A 19078-nucleotide genomic window follows, 5' to 3' on the forward strand; every position below is an offset into this window, starting at 1 on the left:
ACCCTGTGTCTCTGTGCCGCAGCGACACGGAGTGATTCAGAGCGGGTCCTTCTGCTGTTGGTTCTGGACTGGTGTTCTTGTGTTGGTGGATAAAGCAGACTGCTCCGTGTTTGGTGTTGCTGTGCCGCTGTCACGTCTGTTCCCTGATCTCTGCGTCACCGACCGATTTGATATTAAAGTGACAGAAAAAAAAAACGTTATAGTAAAGCCGCGGCCGGAAAATCAGGAAGCAACGTTACTACGCTATAATCGATTATCTTCCGTCACTGCATCGATACCGAATCGTCCACGTCCGCATCGCAGAAACGATTATTTTCAACACCCCTAATGTTGACACACAAAAACATTCAATAACTAGTGATATTCCCAATAATGTTAATAAATAGCACCTATATAACCTATACATCGCTTTACAAAAAGGTACCTTACAGCACAATGTACTGCAGCTGAGGAGTATGGCAGGAAATAACCAAGCGTTGGAGAGTTAGCGTAAACACCGGGGATTTGAGCGGCAACATCTAAATGCAGGAAAACAGTCATTTTCCCTTTTTAGAAACTAAAGGGAGTGGCATTTCCCAAATCAGATTCTGCAGAGTCCCATGGTACATGTGGGGTTGTGTACTGTTGTTCTTCCTAGACATGCCCTGATTCCACTGAAAATTCAAATCACACAATAAATATATGATTCTTTATAGCCTTGTTTTGGCACCCTTCAGTGACCTTCTTCTGCGTCAGCTCAGGTTAGAAGAGATGAGACAACAGGGGACATAAAACACTCTGCTGCGTCTAATCTGCTGCTGCGAACACCCACTGACGCTCTCACAGAAACACACACACCTAAACACAGGCATGCAGCATCAACGGAAATGCAGAGGCGCAAGAAAAACAGGGATGCCAAGTGTTTAAGTAAGTGTATCAGACACTGAAACAAATGGAGGTCTCTCCTTAACGGTGCTGCCGATGAGTTCGGGTCAACACTGGAGAGATCGTGAGAGGTGAAGTGGCCCTCAAGGCTAAATCTAGTCTAGTTTAATCTGCAGGAAGAAGACTGAAGGGACACACTAAGCTAATACACACACCCACACACGGATACAGTCTGGAGTGGGGCTGCAACTGCCGATTACTTTCATTATTGATTAAACTGACAATTATCTGCTGAAAGGCTCCTAAGGCTTTGGCTCAGAAGATGGATCGGGGTCAATTAATCGCAGGGTTTGATCCTCGAGAATCCCTACCCACATTTTAAAAGTGTCTAAGATCCATGACAAAGTGTCCACAGCCATGCTACTGAGTTAAAGGTGGGGTAGGTAAGTTTGAGAAACCGGCTCGAGATACACTTTTTGTTATATTCCATGGAATGCTCTTAACATCCCGATAGCAATGAATATCTGAAGTGCTTTGACAACAAATCCATGAAAAATGTCATCTGTGGAAGCCGTAGCGCTGTAAAAAGCACGACCAATCATTTTAGCCGGCCCGGCTAAAATAACTGGATGGCCTACCTGCCTGTCAGCCTTCCATCTGTGCACAAACTTATCTCGTGCCCTCATTGGTCATGTGCGCGTACGTGTGTGTTGGAGGAGGGGCTCTGGAAGGAAGTGGCAGATTTTTCCCGGCTGTGTATTTTCAAATTGTAGCGCACTCGAGCTGGTTTCTCCAAAATTACCTACCCCACCTTTAAGTGCTTACTTCAGATGGAGGAAGGACGGATGATGGGAATGTCATTATATTTCAAGGATTTGGTCACAAATCAAGATATTGAACACATTTAAAATGTTGACTTGATGATGGCGCTAAACAGAACATCAGAGGATCACCAATGTTTTTGAAGTTCATCATGAAGGGAACATGGAACATGGACCCAAATTTCATGAAAATGTATCCAACTGTTGTTGAGACATTTGAATTATAAACGTAAATGTCGATGACACTGGAAAAGCCAGAGGATCATCAAATTCTTCTTCTGGGGACCATGAATGTCTTTATATATATCATGGCAATCCATCTAATCCAACTCCAAAAGCAGTTTGAATGACACTGTCAAAAAGGTAATTTAGCTACAAAGAGGACATCTTGGTCTGAAACCAGAGCCCATTCTGCTCTGATTGGTTAGCTAGTCGGCTCTGTTGTTCATTCGCTTAGAGATTTGTCTGAAATGCCCCAAATATAACGTACAATCTGTCAGAGCATTAGCCAATATAAATGAGTGTCATCATGTTACAAAGGAATCCCATAGAGGCGTTTCAGGCATTAGGGGGGGGGAGTGTGTGGGAGGTGATTTCCTCTGGATGGAACTTTGAGATTATAGCCTTTGCAGACCATTTACTTGCACACATAACACACTAGAGGAAAGGGAAAACCCCCAAAAGCACAATAGGGCCACTTTAAATAGGCCCATTCAACTGGACTGAATTACTTTTGAAGTGGTTATATTGTTTTTCCCACATCATTTTGAAACTTATAAGTGGAAAATATTTCAAATATTTTTTGATATAATTTACTCTAGTAACGGCAGAACTAACCATTAGGTGGTAGACATAATCGACCTTCAAATACAACATCATCCCCTTTCTGAAAGAACTAACCCTGGCCATTTCAGGCTCTATTAAAGTAGGTGCTTAGTGTGTGTTTTGTGGCATTGCCCTCTGCTTTCGCCATGGATGGGACCACTAAAGTGTTATGTTTACAGAAGCTTGACCCTCAGAGCAAGCAAACAGTAAACAAAAAAACACACAGCAAGACCACAGCGCTATCTGCTGGGCTAATGAACCTGGCCAAGTGCAGGCCTAACCTCAGGCGTCGCACCTGGATTGGATTGAACTTGGGGGCAACGCGTCTATTCAGGGAGCTTGAGCACGAGAGTATGAAAGGCAATTAACAGCACTCTCTGCGAGTTAAGGTCACCTTGTTCTGTCTGCTGGCGAGGTCTGGCAGCACTGACACCAGCTAATGGAGGAACCTAACCATGTCAAATGGAAGATGGTAGATTGGTGTTTTACAGAAAAATAGAACCCTCACCTTAGCTCAACATTTTCTAAATAGGAAGATATCGGCCTGCTTCCTTTACAGTAAATAAAAGGTAGTAACTCGGTTGTGTCGACTGTAATGAATGTTATTGAAAGCTAGTAAAACCCAAGCAAATTAGCACAATCACAACTAAAGCCTGCTCTATAATCTGCTACAAAAAATGACAGGCATTTTCTGTAATTTTTTAGAGATAATGAATCACACAAACTACATCCGGAGAACAGCATTTGGGGCAGATATCTTAAACAATAGGTCTGTTCTGTGTTCACGATGCAGCGGGGCACTGGTGTGAGTCACGTCTCTAAAAAGAGCCGCTTGAATAAACCTCTCTCAATTTATACACCCCCACTGCTACAGCAGCGCTCACATCAAGCACAGGCAGTCCATCAGTCTAATCGCTTATCCACACTGCTTTAGTGCAAGCCCATACCCAGACTCTCTTTGAAGGAACAGGTTGGCCCCTTTTCCCCCTACCTATATCTGCCTCTCTTTCTCTCTGCCGCTGCTGATTTTTCCCTTAGTTTGGAAAATTCATACCTGTCAAACCAGGTTCAGAAAGAGAAACCAGGGCATCTGCTGCAGAGCGTAGAGCGGCCTGTTGTGCCAGGAGCTGTTTGTTGCTCAACTGCCAAATTCCCAAATTGAAAGGTTAAAATGCAGGAGAGAAACCCAGAACATGCAGCTCAACTCAACCTTAAGAAACTTTCTTCCAATAAGACAAGTTCTAAGTACGCTGGGAAATAAATAATTGGTTATATACAAATCTAAGTAGAGATATCCAATGTTAGATGGAGAGGCACTGATAAATTCCGAAGCTGTGGTGTATGAGGGCAATTTACAGAACTCTTTTGATTCAGCTACCCTGCCATCCAAAAATCTGTCAAAACCGAGTGTAAACACTGATATTATGAAGATAAATGTCGAAAGCAGACGACTGCGTGTTTGTTCAAGTTCCAAAGCACGATCTCCCACGATAGAAATGTGTCATAATCACATACAGAGTAAGATAATCAGATTAGGATAAACCGTAACAAATGCAGAAAAGGCAATAAAAACAAAACTGGAGTATATTTTTTGACAACAATTGTTTGAATTACACAACCCCAGACAAAGTTTCCCTTATATTGACTCAAAGACTGAATCAGGTGACATCATGAGATTTAAATGCAGTGCTGGGAAAAACAGTTTATTTCATTGGGTGTTTAGTGTTTTGTCTATAGGCTCTTTAAGAAAAGATAACAGAGTTCTTCTTCTCCAATGAATGCAGAGATAAAAGATATAAAAGCAGATTTCTCTTGCAAAAAAAAGGTCCAGTTCATTAGTGAGACCATTACCTGTCTTGCCTCGAGTTCCTCCATGCTGTACTGGGTACCGGCTGGCCCCTCGCTCACTTTGTCTCCCAGAAGGAAACCCAGGCGCGTCATCAATGTGTTGGCTGCCTCATCCACCGACGGAGGGGGGCCCAGCTCCCGGCTTGACTCCCCTGCAGAGGCAGAGAGACGGGCAGGAGGACGGAGGTGGAGGAAAACATTGCAGGGGAGAGAAAGAAAGAACAAATGTGTGTCAGTGGTGGGTAGGAACAGAACAGCAGCTTGATTTCACAAAAATGCGATGGAATAGCTGGCGATGGAATAGCACACGGAGTATCTGCTATCCACCCGCTATGTATTAACCACAGCAGCGACACACACCCGGATACAGAGAACAACAGCACCTGTGCTCAGGAACACATGGAACAGCCTACCTGAGTTTTCCACTTGCTCAGAGCTGTGCATTACAGGCACATTTCCCCACAGCTGGACATCTTTGTTGAGGTGTCCTCTCACGTAAACTGCAAACAATCCCTTCAGCCGCAACAAAAACCCCTTTCAAGCTGTTTACAAAAAACCTATTTCCACACTGAGCAGCGAGAGCTCTGCACACTGACGGCAGCTCCTTCCGCACCACTCATCACCACTGCAGCTCGTGTGACGCAATGAGATACGCCCTTCACCTGCGCGTGTGTGTGAGACAGAGAGAGAGAGACAGAGAGAGTGGCTGTGTGTGACTCCTCAAGACAAAGTGGGGTTGAATACACCTCTATACTGTTTACAGAGAGAGAAAAAAACAAGCCTACGTGATGATCAGATGATCAAACACACACAGGGATTTCGGTTGCCAACTTTGCAACAGGATCCAAGGAAAAAAAGAAATCCCTTAATGACCTCATCTTGTCGCCCTGTTGCCTGGTTACTCTCCGCCCATAACAAGCCCTCATTGCTGGTGTCATATTTATTTTTTATAATACCTGGCTATCATGCCCTAAAGGTGCCTGCAATATCAATTTCAACCCACTTTTACTTTATTTACTCAAGTGTCACAAATTACCCACACTGCTGCTAGCTGTTAAAAGGACTAGTGGCTGGAAACAAGCAGCTGTAATTGGACGTATAAGCCTGAGAATTGGACTGGACGTTAATGACATTGAGGCCAACAGCACAAGATGGCACGATGTGTAAATAAACAGCAGTGAGACAAAGCGGTAGGGCCAGTTCTCTCCCTCTTCTCCCCACTTGATTTCCTGCCGGGCAGGTCAGACCAGATTGGCAGGTAGCTACACCGAGTCCTGACTGACGACCATTAGAAAGTGTCCCCACACCCCCTTCTCTGAAGACAGACAGCTTGTCTGCAGCCTGTGGCCTCTCACTCGTCTGTTCAAGGACTAACAGACGGACAGGCAATCTTAGCCGGGGCTGCCCCTCTCCATTCCTTCATGGACAGACAGCAAGTCAGGATCATTAGACTGACTCCAAGTCCTTCAGAGTAAGTAATGGAAGACTGCACTGTCTAACTAAAACCTTGGATATGTTGCTGAGCCCTAATAAAAGCCACAGCAGTGGTAATAATGAGGTAATCACAGCACACATTAGGTCCAAAACAGCTAATTACTCATGAGCCTTGATGAGATGTAAAGCAGCTTGATGCACTTTATATGGAGCAGCGTTTACTGTACCAGGGCCTCCAAGGTCACTGAATCCCCCAGCATCGCTGGAGGAAGAGAGCTGAATGCAGTAATAAAGAAGGTGTATGTAGACAGAAGGACTGCCCCACCTTCTTATAGATAATAGGAGGAAATTGAAGGTGAAGAAACATCTAGCACTGGCTGGTAAGGCGGGAACTAACAATTATTTTCATTAGGGATTCATTTGCAGGTGATTTTCTAAATCAATCTCTAGGTCAATATCATGTCAGAAAATAATGAAACATTTAGAAAAATGTCCATCACAGTCTATAATTCAAAATTATGCTTTTAAATGTCTTGTTTTATCAGTTTAATATTATATGAAAACAGATAAAAACTGGTAATCTTCCTTTATTAGAGGCTGAACACCGGATTTTCTGCCATTTTTTGAATACAAAAATTGTCTTTAACAATAATATATCAAAATAGTTGGAGATAATTTGTCTGTTTTGATCAATTAGTGGAATTGTCACTGTAGTGGCTGTATGTGTCTGGACATTGAGGCAGTGTGGTCGACTGACTGGTAGTACAAGCAGTGAATACATTAGCACTGATTAGTCAACTCGTCCGGGGGGGGTTAGCGTGTGACCGTGATCAAACAGGGGCTCGTCTGTCTCAGTGAAAGTGTTTCTCTGTGTCCTTTTCACTCATCTTCTTTGTTTACCTGTCTCACTTCCTCTGCCTGTACTGTATGTTTTAGGTTTCTGTTCCTCTTTTTTTAGCTTCTTACAAAGGTATTTCTCTGTCGCAGCCAGCTGTTGGACAACCCTGTGCAGGGGCGAGCAGTCTGTGCCGCTTTTGATGTGAAGAACAAAATCTCTAATCTGGACGCTGGAGCCGACAGTTACTCCCTTGAGCTAAACACAACAAGACTGTTGTTTCCTTCAAAAAAACATTGAATGCGGTTACACACACAGCTAAGACTCAGTGGTTGGGTCAACCATTTTCACGGAGCTGTCAGCTTAGATCAAAATATGAATGTTTGATCGGCCACAGAACAAAAACAATAACAATAGGTTCCTCGCACTTCGTGCTAGGGCGCCGTTGGGTCCTAGCGCTCCGTGCTCGGGCCCTAATGATGTTATGGCCCTTTTTCTAAATGTAACCCATGCTTATGAGCTAGAGTTAAAAGGAATATACATCATGATAACGTAAGGGTTGGATTTCCTATCTTTGTATAGCTCCCCTGTTAAAACTCAGATTATAACATTCAATCACACACCGTCCCTCTGACTGAAACCACTGAAGAGAAACATCTAGATGGCTGCAAAGCTGCGTGACAGTATAGTGAGTGAATATAACACTCTCCTAAAGAGGAACTCATCACACACACACACACACACACACACACACACACACACACACACACACACACACACACACACACACACACACACACACACACACACACACACACACACACACACACACACACACACACAACACACACACACACACACACACACACACACACACACACACACACACACACACACACACACACACACACACACACACACACACACACACACACACACACACACACACACACACACACACACACACACACACACACACCTCTCCATTGGATTCCTGAGCTGTGAAAGAGACAGATGGTTGCCATAGCAACTATCTTTGAGCACAGCTAGGAATGTGTTTCTGTGCAAGCGCATCTGTTTCTCCCTGGCCGTCCACAGATCTGCCCTCTAGCACCGAGAGAAGGGAGAGGGAAGCATGTGTGCTGCAGGCAGGGGACTGGACAGGAGATTGTATTAATAGGCCGGGGGCTGCAGGTAAGATAGCACATACCATGTGGCGGCTCTTATTTCACCTGTACCTGGCCACTTTAACTGCCACTTCCGCAGGGGAAAGTCCACAGAGAGAAAATAGGGGCTCAGAGAAGAGGTGATATGTATGGATTTAAGAGTGTGAATGAATTCCAACGGAAGCTGTTGACAGCTAACGGAAATGGAAAGAGGGTAGATTCACACCTATTTCAGAAATACATGAATAACATAGAACATACGCCTCACTAGTATAAAGCAGCGACTGGAAAGCTAATCAAGAGAGGAGTGAATTTCACATTCCTCGTGTGCACAGCAAGATGCTATCGATCCAACAATATTTGGAGGTTTTAGACTTGAAAGCAGATCAGGAATTAGGGTTACGAGTGCGTGATCCGATGATAAATGACCACAGCTTGTTCCTGTGTGGTTGTTGTTACCATAGAAACTATACCTTTAACATTTCCGGTTCATTTGGCCAATGCGGCAATGTTTCGCACTGCTTTATGTATTCAATATGTATTGTTTTTTTTTGCATCAGGTATTTATTTTTCAAGAAACTGTGAATACACGTTGATAACTTGTTATTCCAACCGTAATCAGTCTGACGAAAAATACTCTTTGTACTTTCCTTTGTAATAATGGATTTCTTTAGACCATTTAAATATGATTCGGCTTAGTCTTGTTTCTAGCTTTTTATTTTAAGTTTTTAGTTCTCTTTGTCACTCGTTCCCCTGCTGGAGCTCAGCCTGCCCATTGTGGTCAACATCAATATTTTTTAAAACCTCTTCTTTACTTTTATAATACAAAAATGGTAACAACACATTTCAGATAAACACTAAAATGACAACCAAAATACACACACCATTATCCGTCACCACCACAAGAAGCTTGAGCTAACTTGTGTGATATACAGAGGACGGCTGAGGGTGACATTTACAAGCTATCTCACAAAATATTCACAAACCATATTTATGGGACCACAAATTCCTTTTGTAGACCATAAAAATCAGCTGATAGAGGACACTAGCCAGTGTCAGCAGCAAAGTGCTGACTGGCATGCGATCAGATGTTTAAGTCACTGCCCTGCTGCCCCTCATGCCAGAGTGCCCTTGTTAAGAGCTAAGATGTCCATCTGTCCATCCAGGAGGCGTGAGTCCTCCCCACCCCCCAAGAAAACTCATCTTATTTCCTCTTGGTTCCTCTCCAGCTCAAGTTGTTATTGCACAGACACAGAGTTCCTGGTTATAATCAACTCTTTTCCTGCCTCAATGATGCCAGAAATTCCCATTTCAACCCTGAAATGTCACATCTGCAGGAGATGTTAGCAGCTCATCACAACTGATGGGTTATTACACACTCTATTTCACAGGAATGATGCAAAACAAAGCTATGGGGACAACACTTCTGCATCCATTATATCCAAGAGGAATGCTATACAAATGTAGCATGTTTCTATAACAGATCACTTACTTCCCATAGAGCAGAAACTCAGCAGAAGAGTTGGGCAGAGGGAAAGGCTGCTGCCCTCTGTTGACCATTTTCCTCCCTAAGTAACAAAAGTTAAGCACTAAGACCTCCCATCGCTATTTCTCTCATGTCTTCACCCAACCCTGGGGTGTTTTGCGACGGCATCGTCCTACTCTGGCGACAAGTCCTTCCAGCCAGCAGAGGTCGAGCCAACAACACAGGTCAGGAAGCTAACGCTGCACTTCTCAGTGGCAACAGGAAGAGGAGAGGCAAGATCAGAAAGCAGATATACCAGAACCAAATCTCAACAGAGCAATATCCCAGAGTAACCCTGCTTTTGACTGTGTGAGCAGGGGAGAGACAAGAAGGGGGAGAGGGGGATGTGACAAGGATAGATAGGGGGGGGGGGGAGAAGGGAAATCTGGACCGTCTGCAGGAGTACGGAGCAACCACTGACTGAGAAGTTAACAGAAAAACAGCACCGGCACCTAAACAAGCTCTACGTCCGAGAAGCAGGGCAGAGTGAGGAAGCAGCGAGGGAGGAAGCAGCGAGGGAGGAAGCAGCGAGGGAGGAAGCAGCGAGGGAGGATTAGCGCGACAGAGAGGACACTGTGGGTGTAGCAAAGTTATTTATTAATGACCTTAGCAATGTTTTTGCAGCAGCAGGCAGAATAACGGTCATAATTCACCCCCATCTCTCTCTGTGTGTGTCACTCTCTCTGCAGTGGAGTAAGAAGTATTTTACCTTAGTAAAAGTAGAAATACTAAGGTAAAACTAGGGTACATTTTACTCAAGTAAAAGCACAAAAGTATAGGCATCAAAATATACTTACAATAAGTACCAACAGTACTGGAGCTAATTAAATTACTTTATACACTGCTGCTCAATATCTTAACCTATAATTATACAGCATAGTTTATTTATATTTAGTTTTAGCCAATATGCTGGATCTGTAAACTAACAAGTCACTCATTTTGTCAAATACATTTATTGAGGAAAAAGTACAATATTGGCTTGTAGTGGAGCAGAAGTAGAAAGTATCATTAAATAAAAATACTCAAGTAAAGCACAAGTACCCCAAAATTGTACTTAAGTACCGTTTTTGAGTAAAAGTCCTTCACTACATTACATCACTACCTACAGGAACCTAAAATGCCGAAATGAACAGGACGAAATGAGGGATGAGCTGGCCAAAAACTTACCAGGGCAGAATGTGTCCAGGTCTGGGTTCTTGGCAGTGGTGGAGGTGTGTGTAGGGGAGCCAAGCTCTGATTGTGGAATGCGAGGGCTCTCCACAAACTTTGCTTTCCGCAGAGGGGCTGGGAGCAGAAAGCGTACACACATATAGAGACAGGAGAGGACAACATGTACACACACACACGCACAAACACATACACAGATCAGGGAGATGGAAGAAAGAGAGGAGTGACAGGGACAGGACAGAAAAGGGAGGAAGACAGAGAGCTTATGAGCTTGAAGAACCACACTGATCAAATGAAAACATCCTGAAGGCTTTTTTAGGCAGCTTTTATTTGCCTTGGGTCAAATAAAGCTCAAGTATGACTAAACAAGCTGCATGGGCAATCAGGAAGTGGGATAGAGCAAACCAATACTAATAGAGCCTCAACCAACCACCAAAATGTAATAATATCACCATACTTCCTCTGTATATGATACTTCCTCTGTGTCGGCCTGCATTTCAATCACAGAGCACAAAACAAGATGGACATTTTGCTGAAAATATGGGAGTGAAAAAAAGTACTGTTGTGTCTATTTGTCCAGCGTCATAATCACAGCAAGTATGCAAATGAGATCCATTTTTGGAATGTTCTCGCGCCTGACTCAAGCACAAAGTCTGAGACATCAAACAAATCCCTTCGACATGAGATTCAGAGGGGGGAGCGTGCAGAAAGCCGGGGGTGGTGGTTGTGCAATGATATTTTTCTGGGTTCTTGGTCACGCCACAGGGATTGTAAGCACTGTTACCCAGACTGGTATCAATGGTGCATACATTGTGGCTGCAGGCAAAATATTTCACAGCACAGGGGTGTTTATACCAAAGAACACTTGTTTTACCCACAGGGAGAGATGCCAAGCAAAACTAAACCATCCATTCAATGGCAGTTCTTTACTCATAGAAGAGCTTTGCAAGGATGCATAGCAGACATGGGGGACACAACATATATCATCTATTAGAAGTGTGACCGCCGAAGCAATACCCACACTCAAGTTTTGGGACAAGAGCTGCAAATATCAATCAATCCGTTGTGAACTATTACATTAATCGCCATTTATTTTTGATAATTTACTCAGTTTGAGTTGTTTTTCGAGTAAAAATAGCAACATTCTCTAATTCCAGCTTCTTAGATGCTTCCATTTTGTGGTTTGTGTACGTCTCTATAGCAGCAGTGAATATCTTTGTTTGTTTCTTTGTTGTGGACATTAAAAGGCATTTGAGGACGACTTTGTGGGCTTTGTAAAACATTATATTACAGTTTTCTGACAGGACAATTAATGATTATCAAAAAAACAACAGACAGATCTATCGACAATGCAAATTATTATAAATTGCAGCCATAATAAGAACACATCTTTCTAGGCATATTATCTCTGACCTTAATACAAGTTCTCCTTTTCTTGAAATTGCAACTTTGATGGAGCTGGATACAGGTCAAACTGTGCAAAGAAATGAAGCTTATATCAACTCCATTTTGTTCATGGCTCATTGTGTGTGCAGGAATTAAGAATAATGTGTTTATAATTGGCTAATCTGGTTAAATGAGGATTTAAAATAGATGATGTAGTGTATGCTGCGACTGTTAACCATTGTTATTATGGGTGAGTGCACATGTCCAAAGCTATCCGGCGCAGCAGCACCGCGCTGAACCAGAGTGGTGTGAGCAGGAAGTCACAAGCAGCAGCTGAAGAACATTTTTTCAAGCAACAATGAACAGGCTTCTTAACGCTTGCGCTTGGGATTCATGTTACAGCTAATGCCAGTATAATGCATGTGTGTTTCTGTGTATAATGGGTTGACAGTAGAGTTGTCCATCTGTATATATTGTATGTCTTAAGTGGTGTAAAGAGTATACTACAGGAGCAGCAATGCAACATACAGTATAACGTACAGTATGTTCAGTATAACAGAAAACATGTAAGAGCTTTTGCAACAGGCAGCACAATCTTCTTATCTTGCCATTTGAGAAGCATATTTATACTTACTTTGAATTCAGTTTAAGAAAATTGGCATCAAATCCTCAGAAACTCACTCTGATTTATTCGTAGTGAGTCCGATTTCTTTTCTCCAAATGCTGGTAATCTAATGGGGTTTAAAGGGTTTTATGATATGTATCAGTGGTAGGATTTGCCATGCCATAAGGGAGCTTATAATCCTTTATTTATCTGTACAAAAGCGAGTCTACAGCCATGCTGGCAGCTCTAGTCATAGGCACAGCAACGCTCTGAGATACATGCTAAAGCCAGCATGCTCGCAGTGAGAAGGGCTAACTGGCTAAAAGGATATGTTTGCCATCTTTGTTGCTAACATGCTTTATTTGCTAACTAGCTCCAGACAAATGGTAGCTGAGGTTGATGGGATTGTCATAGATGCAGGTATTTGGGCAAACGTATTGACCTTAAAATGTCATTAGTAATTGTGGTTTAGAATTTGTGTAGCTATGGCAATCCTTTCAGTAGCTGTTGAGCCATCTCACAACAAACTGTGAGCATATTACACGAGTTTTTCTAAATCCTTTATCCGGATCTGCATCAAAAACTATGCACTTGTTTTCCGTTTCCCATGGTCCAACTTTCCACCAATCCACTGCAATCTGTTGTCCAGATTTGAGATATTCTGCTCACTCACAAACACGCAGTCAGATAAACAAAAACAAAATCTCCTTGGCAGAGGAAATAAAGAACTCCTTCAGAGCTATGAGTATGTGTCTAAAGTAGATGCCTGCCACACACAGTGTTAATATTGTGTTGGTGTGGTCTGGAGAGGACCCTGCTAATTGACTACATCTAGGAAGGGAGCCAGCACAGATGCCACAGTGAGAAACTCAGACTGACAGCCAGCAGGAAGAAGGAGCAGCGAGCACTATCCACGGCTGGATCAACTGCCATGAGAGGAACTCAACGTCTTATGCCAGACAAACAACTCAAAATCACTTTTACTAGTTTTATATTTTGGCAAATATTCAATGGGTTAAAGACCGAAGTATTATGCTTATTAATCTAGACTACAATGAACCTAAAAAGGTGTGCTTATGTCTTGTTTTGCTGGTATTGAGATGTTTCAAATGATGGAAAATAGCTATACAAGTGAGTCAATAAACATCTAATAATTAAAAAACATACAAAGAGTAAAACAATGTGCAAGTGAAGACAAATGATCATTATTCCGTAGTTTTACTTTACTTTTGGATGTAATAATAAAAGAAAAAAGGCCAATACATGGTGCTGTACACAACAAAAAACTGTATTTCACATATTTAAGCTATAAACTGGTTTTCCATACATATTTGTTTTATAATTCTGGTATTTTGATGTTCATAGTAAGGGTCCTAGTACTTGTCTGCACAAGTGAATTGAAAAAAAAGAAAAGCAGGCATATTCCAGTTAATGGATGTTATTAACAACCATTGAAAAAAAAGATCTGTTTCCTAACCTTTCTTTCTGCTGACTCACAAATGAATTACAGGGCAAACACTATCATCAACCACACATGCCCCTTTCACACCAACGCGTTTTCAGCTCCGGCTCGGAGCTGGAGCCTGAAAAGTACCGGTTTTTCCTGTTCACACCGCAGAGGCCCCGCCTCTTAGCTCCGGAATCCGGTTCACTTCCAGCTCCAAAAAATTGTCGGTAGCTTCGGAGCTAAGAGGCGGCGTCGCTTACGTCTCTCTTACGTCGAGGCGGGTTGAAGTAGATGCTGAAGACCACAAAGAAGTCTTGCATTTCGCATGTGATGTTTGTAAAGTTCCAAGTAAAGTCGTCCCTTGTAAAGTCGTCAGATGCCTTCCATTTCGTTTCGTAAGAGGATAACCAAAGCGAACAGCGCTTCAATACAATCGGCCATTGTTGTTGTTGTCGATGTGAGGGATTTCCGCGCGGTGTGGATTTTATGAAGCAGGCACGTAAACGGTGACGTCATGACGCAGCAGCGGCAGCTCTGGGCGGTGTGAACAGAGCGGGAGCAGAAAAGGGAAACCGGAGCTGAACCAGAAAACCTCCCGCTCGGAGCTAGAAAGGGAAAAGCGCTGGTGTGAAAGCCGTATCAGAGATATTATCAAAATCTACACATATTCAACAATGTCTCTCTTAACTGTCAGGTTTTTTTCTTGAGTCCTGAAACATTCACATGGTGAGGCCCAAAGTAACATTTGTCAATTTCAATTTCAAACCACAGTCCTGCCTTATTTGGATAAGCTGCTCTTGCACCTGCAGTAACAAACTTGCAACAGCTTGCAGTGGCTTGTAACAAGCTACGGAGAGCCAGTCACAGGCTGAGCTTCCACGTGACCGTGTTCCGGAAAGAGCACCCACGGCAATTACATCAGATATGTAAACAGCTTTTTTTACAATCTTAACTTTATTACAGTACACCTGTGCATCTCCAGTTGACTGTGCAAAGAGACTTAAAGCAATTTTCCTCGACAGAATATCAGTCTCTGGATAAACTACAGCGAATGGTAGATTACCATTTCTCTTGGTTTTTGTCTCCTTGATCTCACCTCTGTGAAATGGCGAAGTGAGGAGTAAATCCCTTTCTATCTGCGGCTCCAGGAGACTACATCCCAGGGACTTCTCTCGTGCAGTCCTGTTGTCGGTGTGTGCCAGGCTGAGGATGGGTGACGGCGTGATGGATGGCAGCAGGCAAATCCACTCCTCTAATGAGCTTATGAATACATATCTCTAGTCTGTGTGTGCACGTGGCTGTGAAATAGATATTTGTTACATGCTCTGGATGCGAGGGTGTGAAAATGAATATGCATGCGTTAGTATGCATGTGTGTACATGTGAGATTAGAGTGAGAACAGGGAGGGGGGGATGCGGAGAGATTGGTGACAATGGACAGTTTACTTTTTTTTTTTTAAAGAAGCTGATCTCTATTCCCTAGATTGTGCGTACACACAGCCTTTGGTGAAATCATCAACAATAAATAAAGTCAATATTGTGATTCTAATTCAGAGTGCAAATGAAAGGGGAAAGCTTATTTTCAACACCATGGTCCCCACTGACACAACCTGGGTTTTCAACATATACGACAAGATCTGAATATGAATTGGAGACTCGAATATGCAATGCACAATCTCTCATTTTCTTCAGATAAGTGAACGATAAGTACGTGAAAGGAGACATTTCCATGGTGATGAAGTATTGTCTGAACCGCTGTCTGAGTGTCACACACGCACATATACACACACATAATAATGTGGGTGAGGACATACATCGCCCAGCTGTCTGCAACCCAAGCAGAGTTTTACAGAAACCGAGCATGCGGCTCTGGTCACTATGGCAACAGCAGAGCACAGGGAAACGGCGAGTCTTTTCCGTCTTTTCCTAGGTGTTGGTAACTCAGGGAGAGGATGGTTTCACCGACACTAAAAGCTTCAAACTCCCAACACATCCGCTCAAATGTAATCAAACAACCTTTTTGTATCGACAACTCTTACGGCATTCCCCTGTTCAGCTCCATTCAAGGAATGCAGCTTCAGATATACGAGCTGCAGCAGCTGAGGCTCTGATCCTTTGTGTTGTGGCTATCTTCCATCTCCTCTTGATCTTTGAGGACTATAAAGATGGTTATATATTTATTTATTCTTCAGGATGGATATAGCTGATTTGGTTACATAAAATTCACATTCTTGTTAAGGATGAATTACATATATTTTGATATGGCTTATGTATGAAATATCAAAGTCAAATTGGCTATCATGCCTTACATTAGAAATATTTCTAAGAATATTTTCAACAGAAATGACTAAAACAATGATGTTAATGTGACATTTCAACGCCTTTTACAGAACAGAAAGTGGTACCATAATAATAATAATGCTTTGATGTTAATCTTTTAGACAGAGGAGGACATTGTCCATAAACAGGCTTACTGAATGAATTCATGAATGAATAAAGTCCTCCTTTTAAAGGGGAACTCCACCCAGACTACATTGGCTGCTACCTGTATAACACATAGATCGATACTAATGCACTACAATATACAATCTCACTAAGCTATAAGACATATATAGAAATATACTACAGACACATATTGGCATTGGATTATATTGCATACATACATACAGTATATATACATAAATATAACTATTGGTGGTTCAGTTGAATTGTGGGTAATTTAGGCACCAGATTTTGACAAGGAAAAAGACTAGGAGGTGCAGACAGATTCTGCTGTCCATCGTAAGACAGACAATCTTAATGAAGTGCCATGAATAATGAGTGGAGTACTTTTTAAATAAATGATACATGGACTGAAACGAGATGTGGCTGATTATAATGTGTGCCTGATACTGAGATCTTCAGATGTGCTATTTTACATTAAATTCACCAGTCTTAACATGCGGCCCGGAGGCTAACGCGTACACAAGGCCTCCAGTAATCCAGCCAATGGACCACGGGTGATTTTGTTTGTTTGACTTGTTGAACAATGCACACCAGATGTTGCTATGCAGCATCAAAACAGAGGCAGTCAGCAGCAGCAAGTGCATGTCCATTAGCCAGACTGCCTCTCCCTCTTTTATATGTGTGTGTGAAAGTGTCTGCACATGCACACCAACCTGGGTATTTATCATTACAGCCTTGGGAGGATTAGCCGAGCAAGGTGAGGCACAGGCAGAACTTTAAGAGGAGGGGCTAATTTTCAAAGAGCACTCATTAGCTGAACTCTCCCTCGCCCCAAACGCTGTTAACTCAACACCTCACTTAACCTTATTTTGCGATAATTAGACCACCAGCACTAAATCAAGGTATATTAAAGGCAAATCTACAAATGAGTACATTATTTGGGAGGAATAAGTCTGAGATTTGGTTGTTTTGCTGTTTTTCCATCAACATGTCCAAAACCACATTGATTTTTCACAAAGATTTCGGCCATCCAGCCTTGGGCCAAGACAAGCTGTCTGGAATCTGATTGGCTAATAAACCTTGACGGAGAGACATAGTTAGTTAATCCTCACAGTGCGGGTAAGGCTGATTTTCAAGTTGAGACCAAATTCAATTTACCAAACATGAAGAGACAGGCCTGGAGTGAAGACAAAATGAAAAATGCCTTTTCAACACATAATATCAAATCCATGGTCATATTGCTAACAGATTTAGCAAAAGATTCCAAAACATATTTATTTCTCTGTATTCATACATCAAAATCCAATAATCTTTTTCCCTTTTTAAAGCTGAAGTGTGCTAGGACAACCAATTTCAATATATCATCTTTCGCTCAATCATTCTGCACCTTTCAGCCGCAAGGGAGCTGTGTTTGGACCAGGGCTCGAGCTTAAGGACGTCCCGTCGTCGAAAAGGGAGGATACAAAATAATTTTGGGACGAGTTAAAATAAAAATACCCTGCTAACTCTACTACAAACGGCGATGAAAATGAAACCGACTGCACGTTTTGTGTAGCACACAGTTATTAACCCTCCTTGTCAACATAAACATACACGCACAAAACATTTAGCAACCCGCGAAACACACACACACACACACACACACACACACACACACACACACACACACACACACACACACACACACACACACACACACACACACACACACACACACACACACACACACACACACACACACACACACACACACACACACACACACACACACACACACACACACACACACACACACACACACACACACACACACACACACACACACACACACACACACACACACACACACACACACACACACACACACACACACACACACACACACCCCGTCACATATTGACGGACGGTCAGGGCCCCTCCCCGTCGCTATATTACGTACAGGGTACCCCTTGCCCGTCAGGCTTCTACGGGCAGGGCGTCCCATAGACCTTCATTGCAGACAGCGGACCCCTTGACCGTCAGGCTTCTACGGGCAGGGCGTCCCATAGACCTTCATAGACCACGTGATCAACAACAATGGCCGGCCTTCGTGTTATTCTCGGTGGAAAAGGCCTATTTTAAGGTTCATTTGGCCATTAAAATGCGTTTTGATGTCATTTAATGCGAGTAATGAGTTTTTATTTCTGATTATTTGTGCAGTACATGTACATGATGTTTAGTTTGCTAGTTATGACGAAGATTACTTCATGAATGTGTACACATTCATGGTTGCTGACGTTTTTTTGGTGGAAATGTGTTTTTTCACAGCAAAGTCACCCTCTGTACTTGGACTTATTGGGAGAATCTAAAGGCAAGAACATCCCAAATATTCATTTAGGTCTTTATTTTAGACCTTTAGGGTTGCCGTCTGTGTGAGGAAAATAAATGGGGCTCAGAGCCTCGTATTTTTAAAATCTTTTTTTCCTTCTAATTTGTTATTCTTTTCAAAATAGCACACTGTTATTTACTCACCAATAACACACAATTATCCTTGCTTTTATTTATTGGTTTAATTCCATAATCTCGGGCTTTTTTGGCGTTCGCCAGGAACTGAATTTCAAAATAAAAATAACCGGAAACAGACGTAGGCATTTCGAGCGATTACCCAAGATCCTCAGCTACGCTGATTGGATGTTTTAGCCGCAATGCATGCTGGGATTTGGTGTTTATATT

General features: G+C 42.6%; 1 protein-coding gene across 16 annotated transcripts in view; it reads right to left on the reverse strand.

Annotated features, from left to right (window-relative positions):
* tanc2b (tetratricopeptide repeat, ankyrin repeat and coiled-coil containing 2b) overlaps window positions 1–19078 on the reverse strand; it is a 170137-nt gene that overhangs the window by 40331 nt on the left and 110728 nt on the right. For 11 of the 16 annotated variants that reach the window (XM_034218062.1, XM_034218070.1, XM_034218065.1 and 8 more), the window contains 2 exons: window positions 10486–10602; window positions 4362–4510 (listed from right to left, as the gene is read on the reverse strand). In XM_034218062.1, the coding sequence (XP_034073953.1) occupies window positions 4362–4510; window positions 10486–10602 (266 nt within the window). Of the gene's footprint in view, window positions 1–4361; window positions 4511–4771; window positions 5189–10485; window positions 10603–19078 lie in introns of those variants that run through there. The other 5 variants (XM_034218077.1, XM_034218069.1, XM_034218074.1 and 2 more) reach the window with 2 other exon arrangements.

This window comes from Gymnodraco acuticeps, unplaced genomic scaffold (genome assembly GCF_902827175.1).
Source record: "Gymnodraco acuticeps unplaced genomic scaffold, fGymAcu1.1, whole genome shotgun sequence".
Classification (NCBI taxonomy): domain Eukaryota; kingdom Metazoa; phylum Chordata; class Actinopteri; order Perciformes; family Bathydraconidae; genus Gymnodraco; species Gymnodraco acuticeps.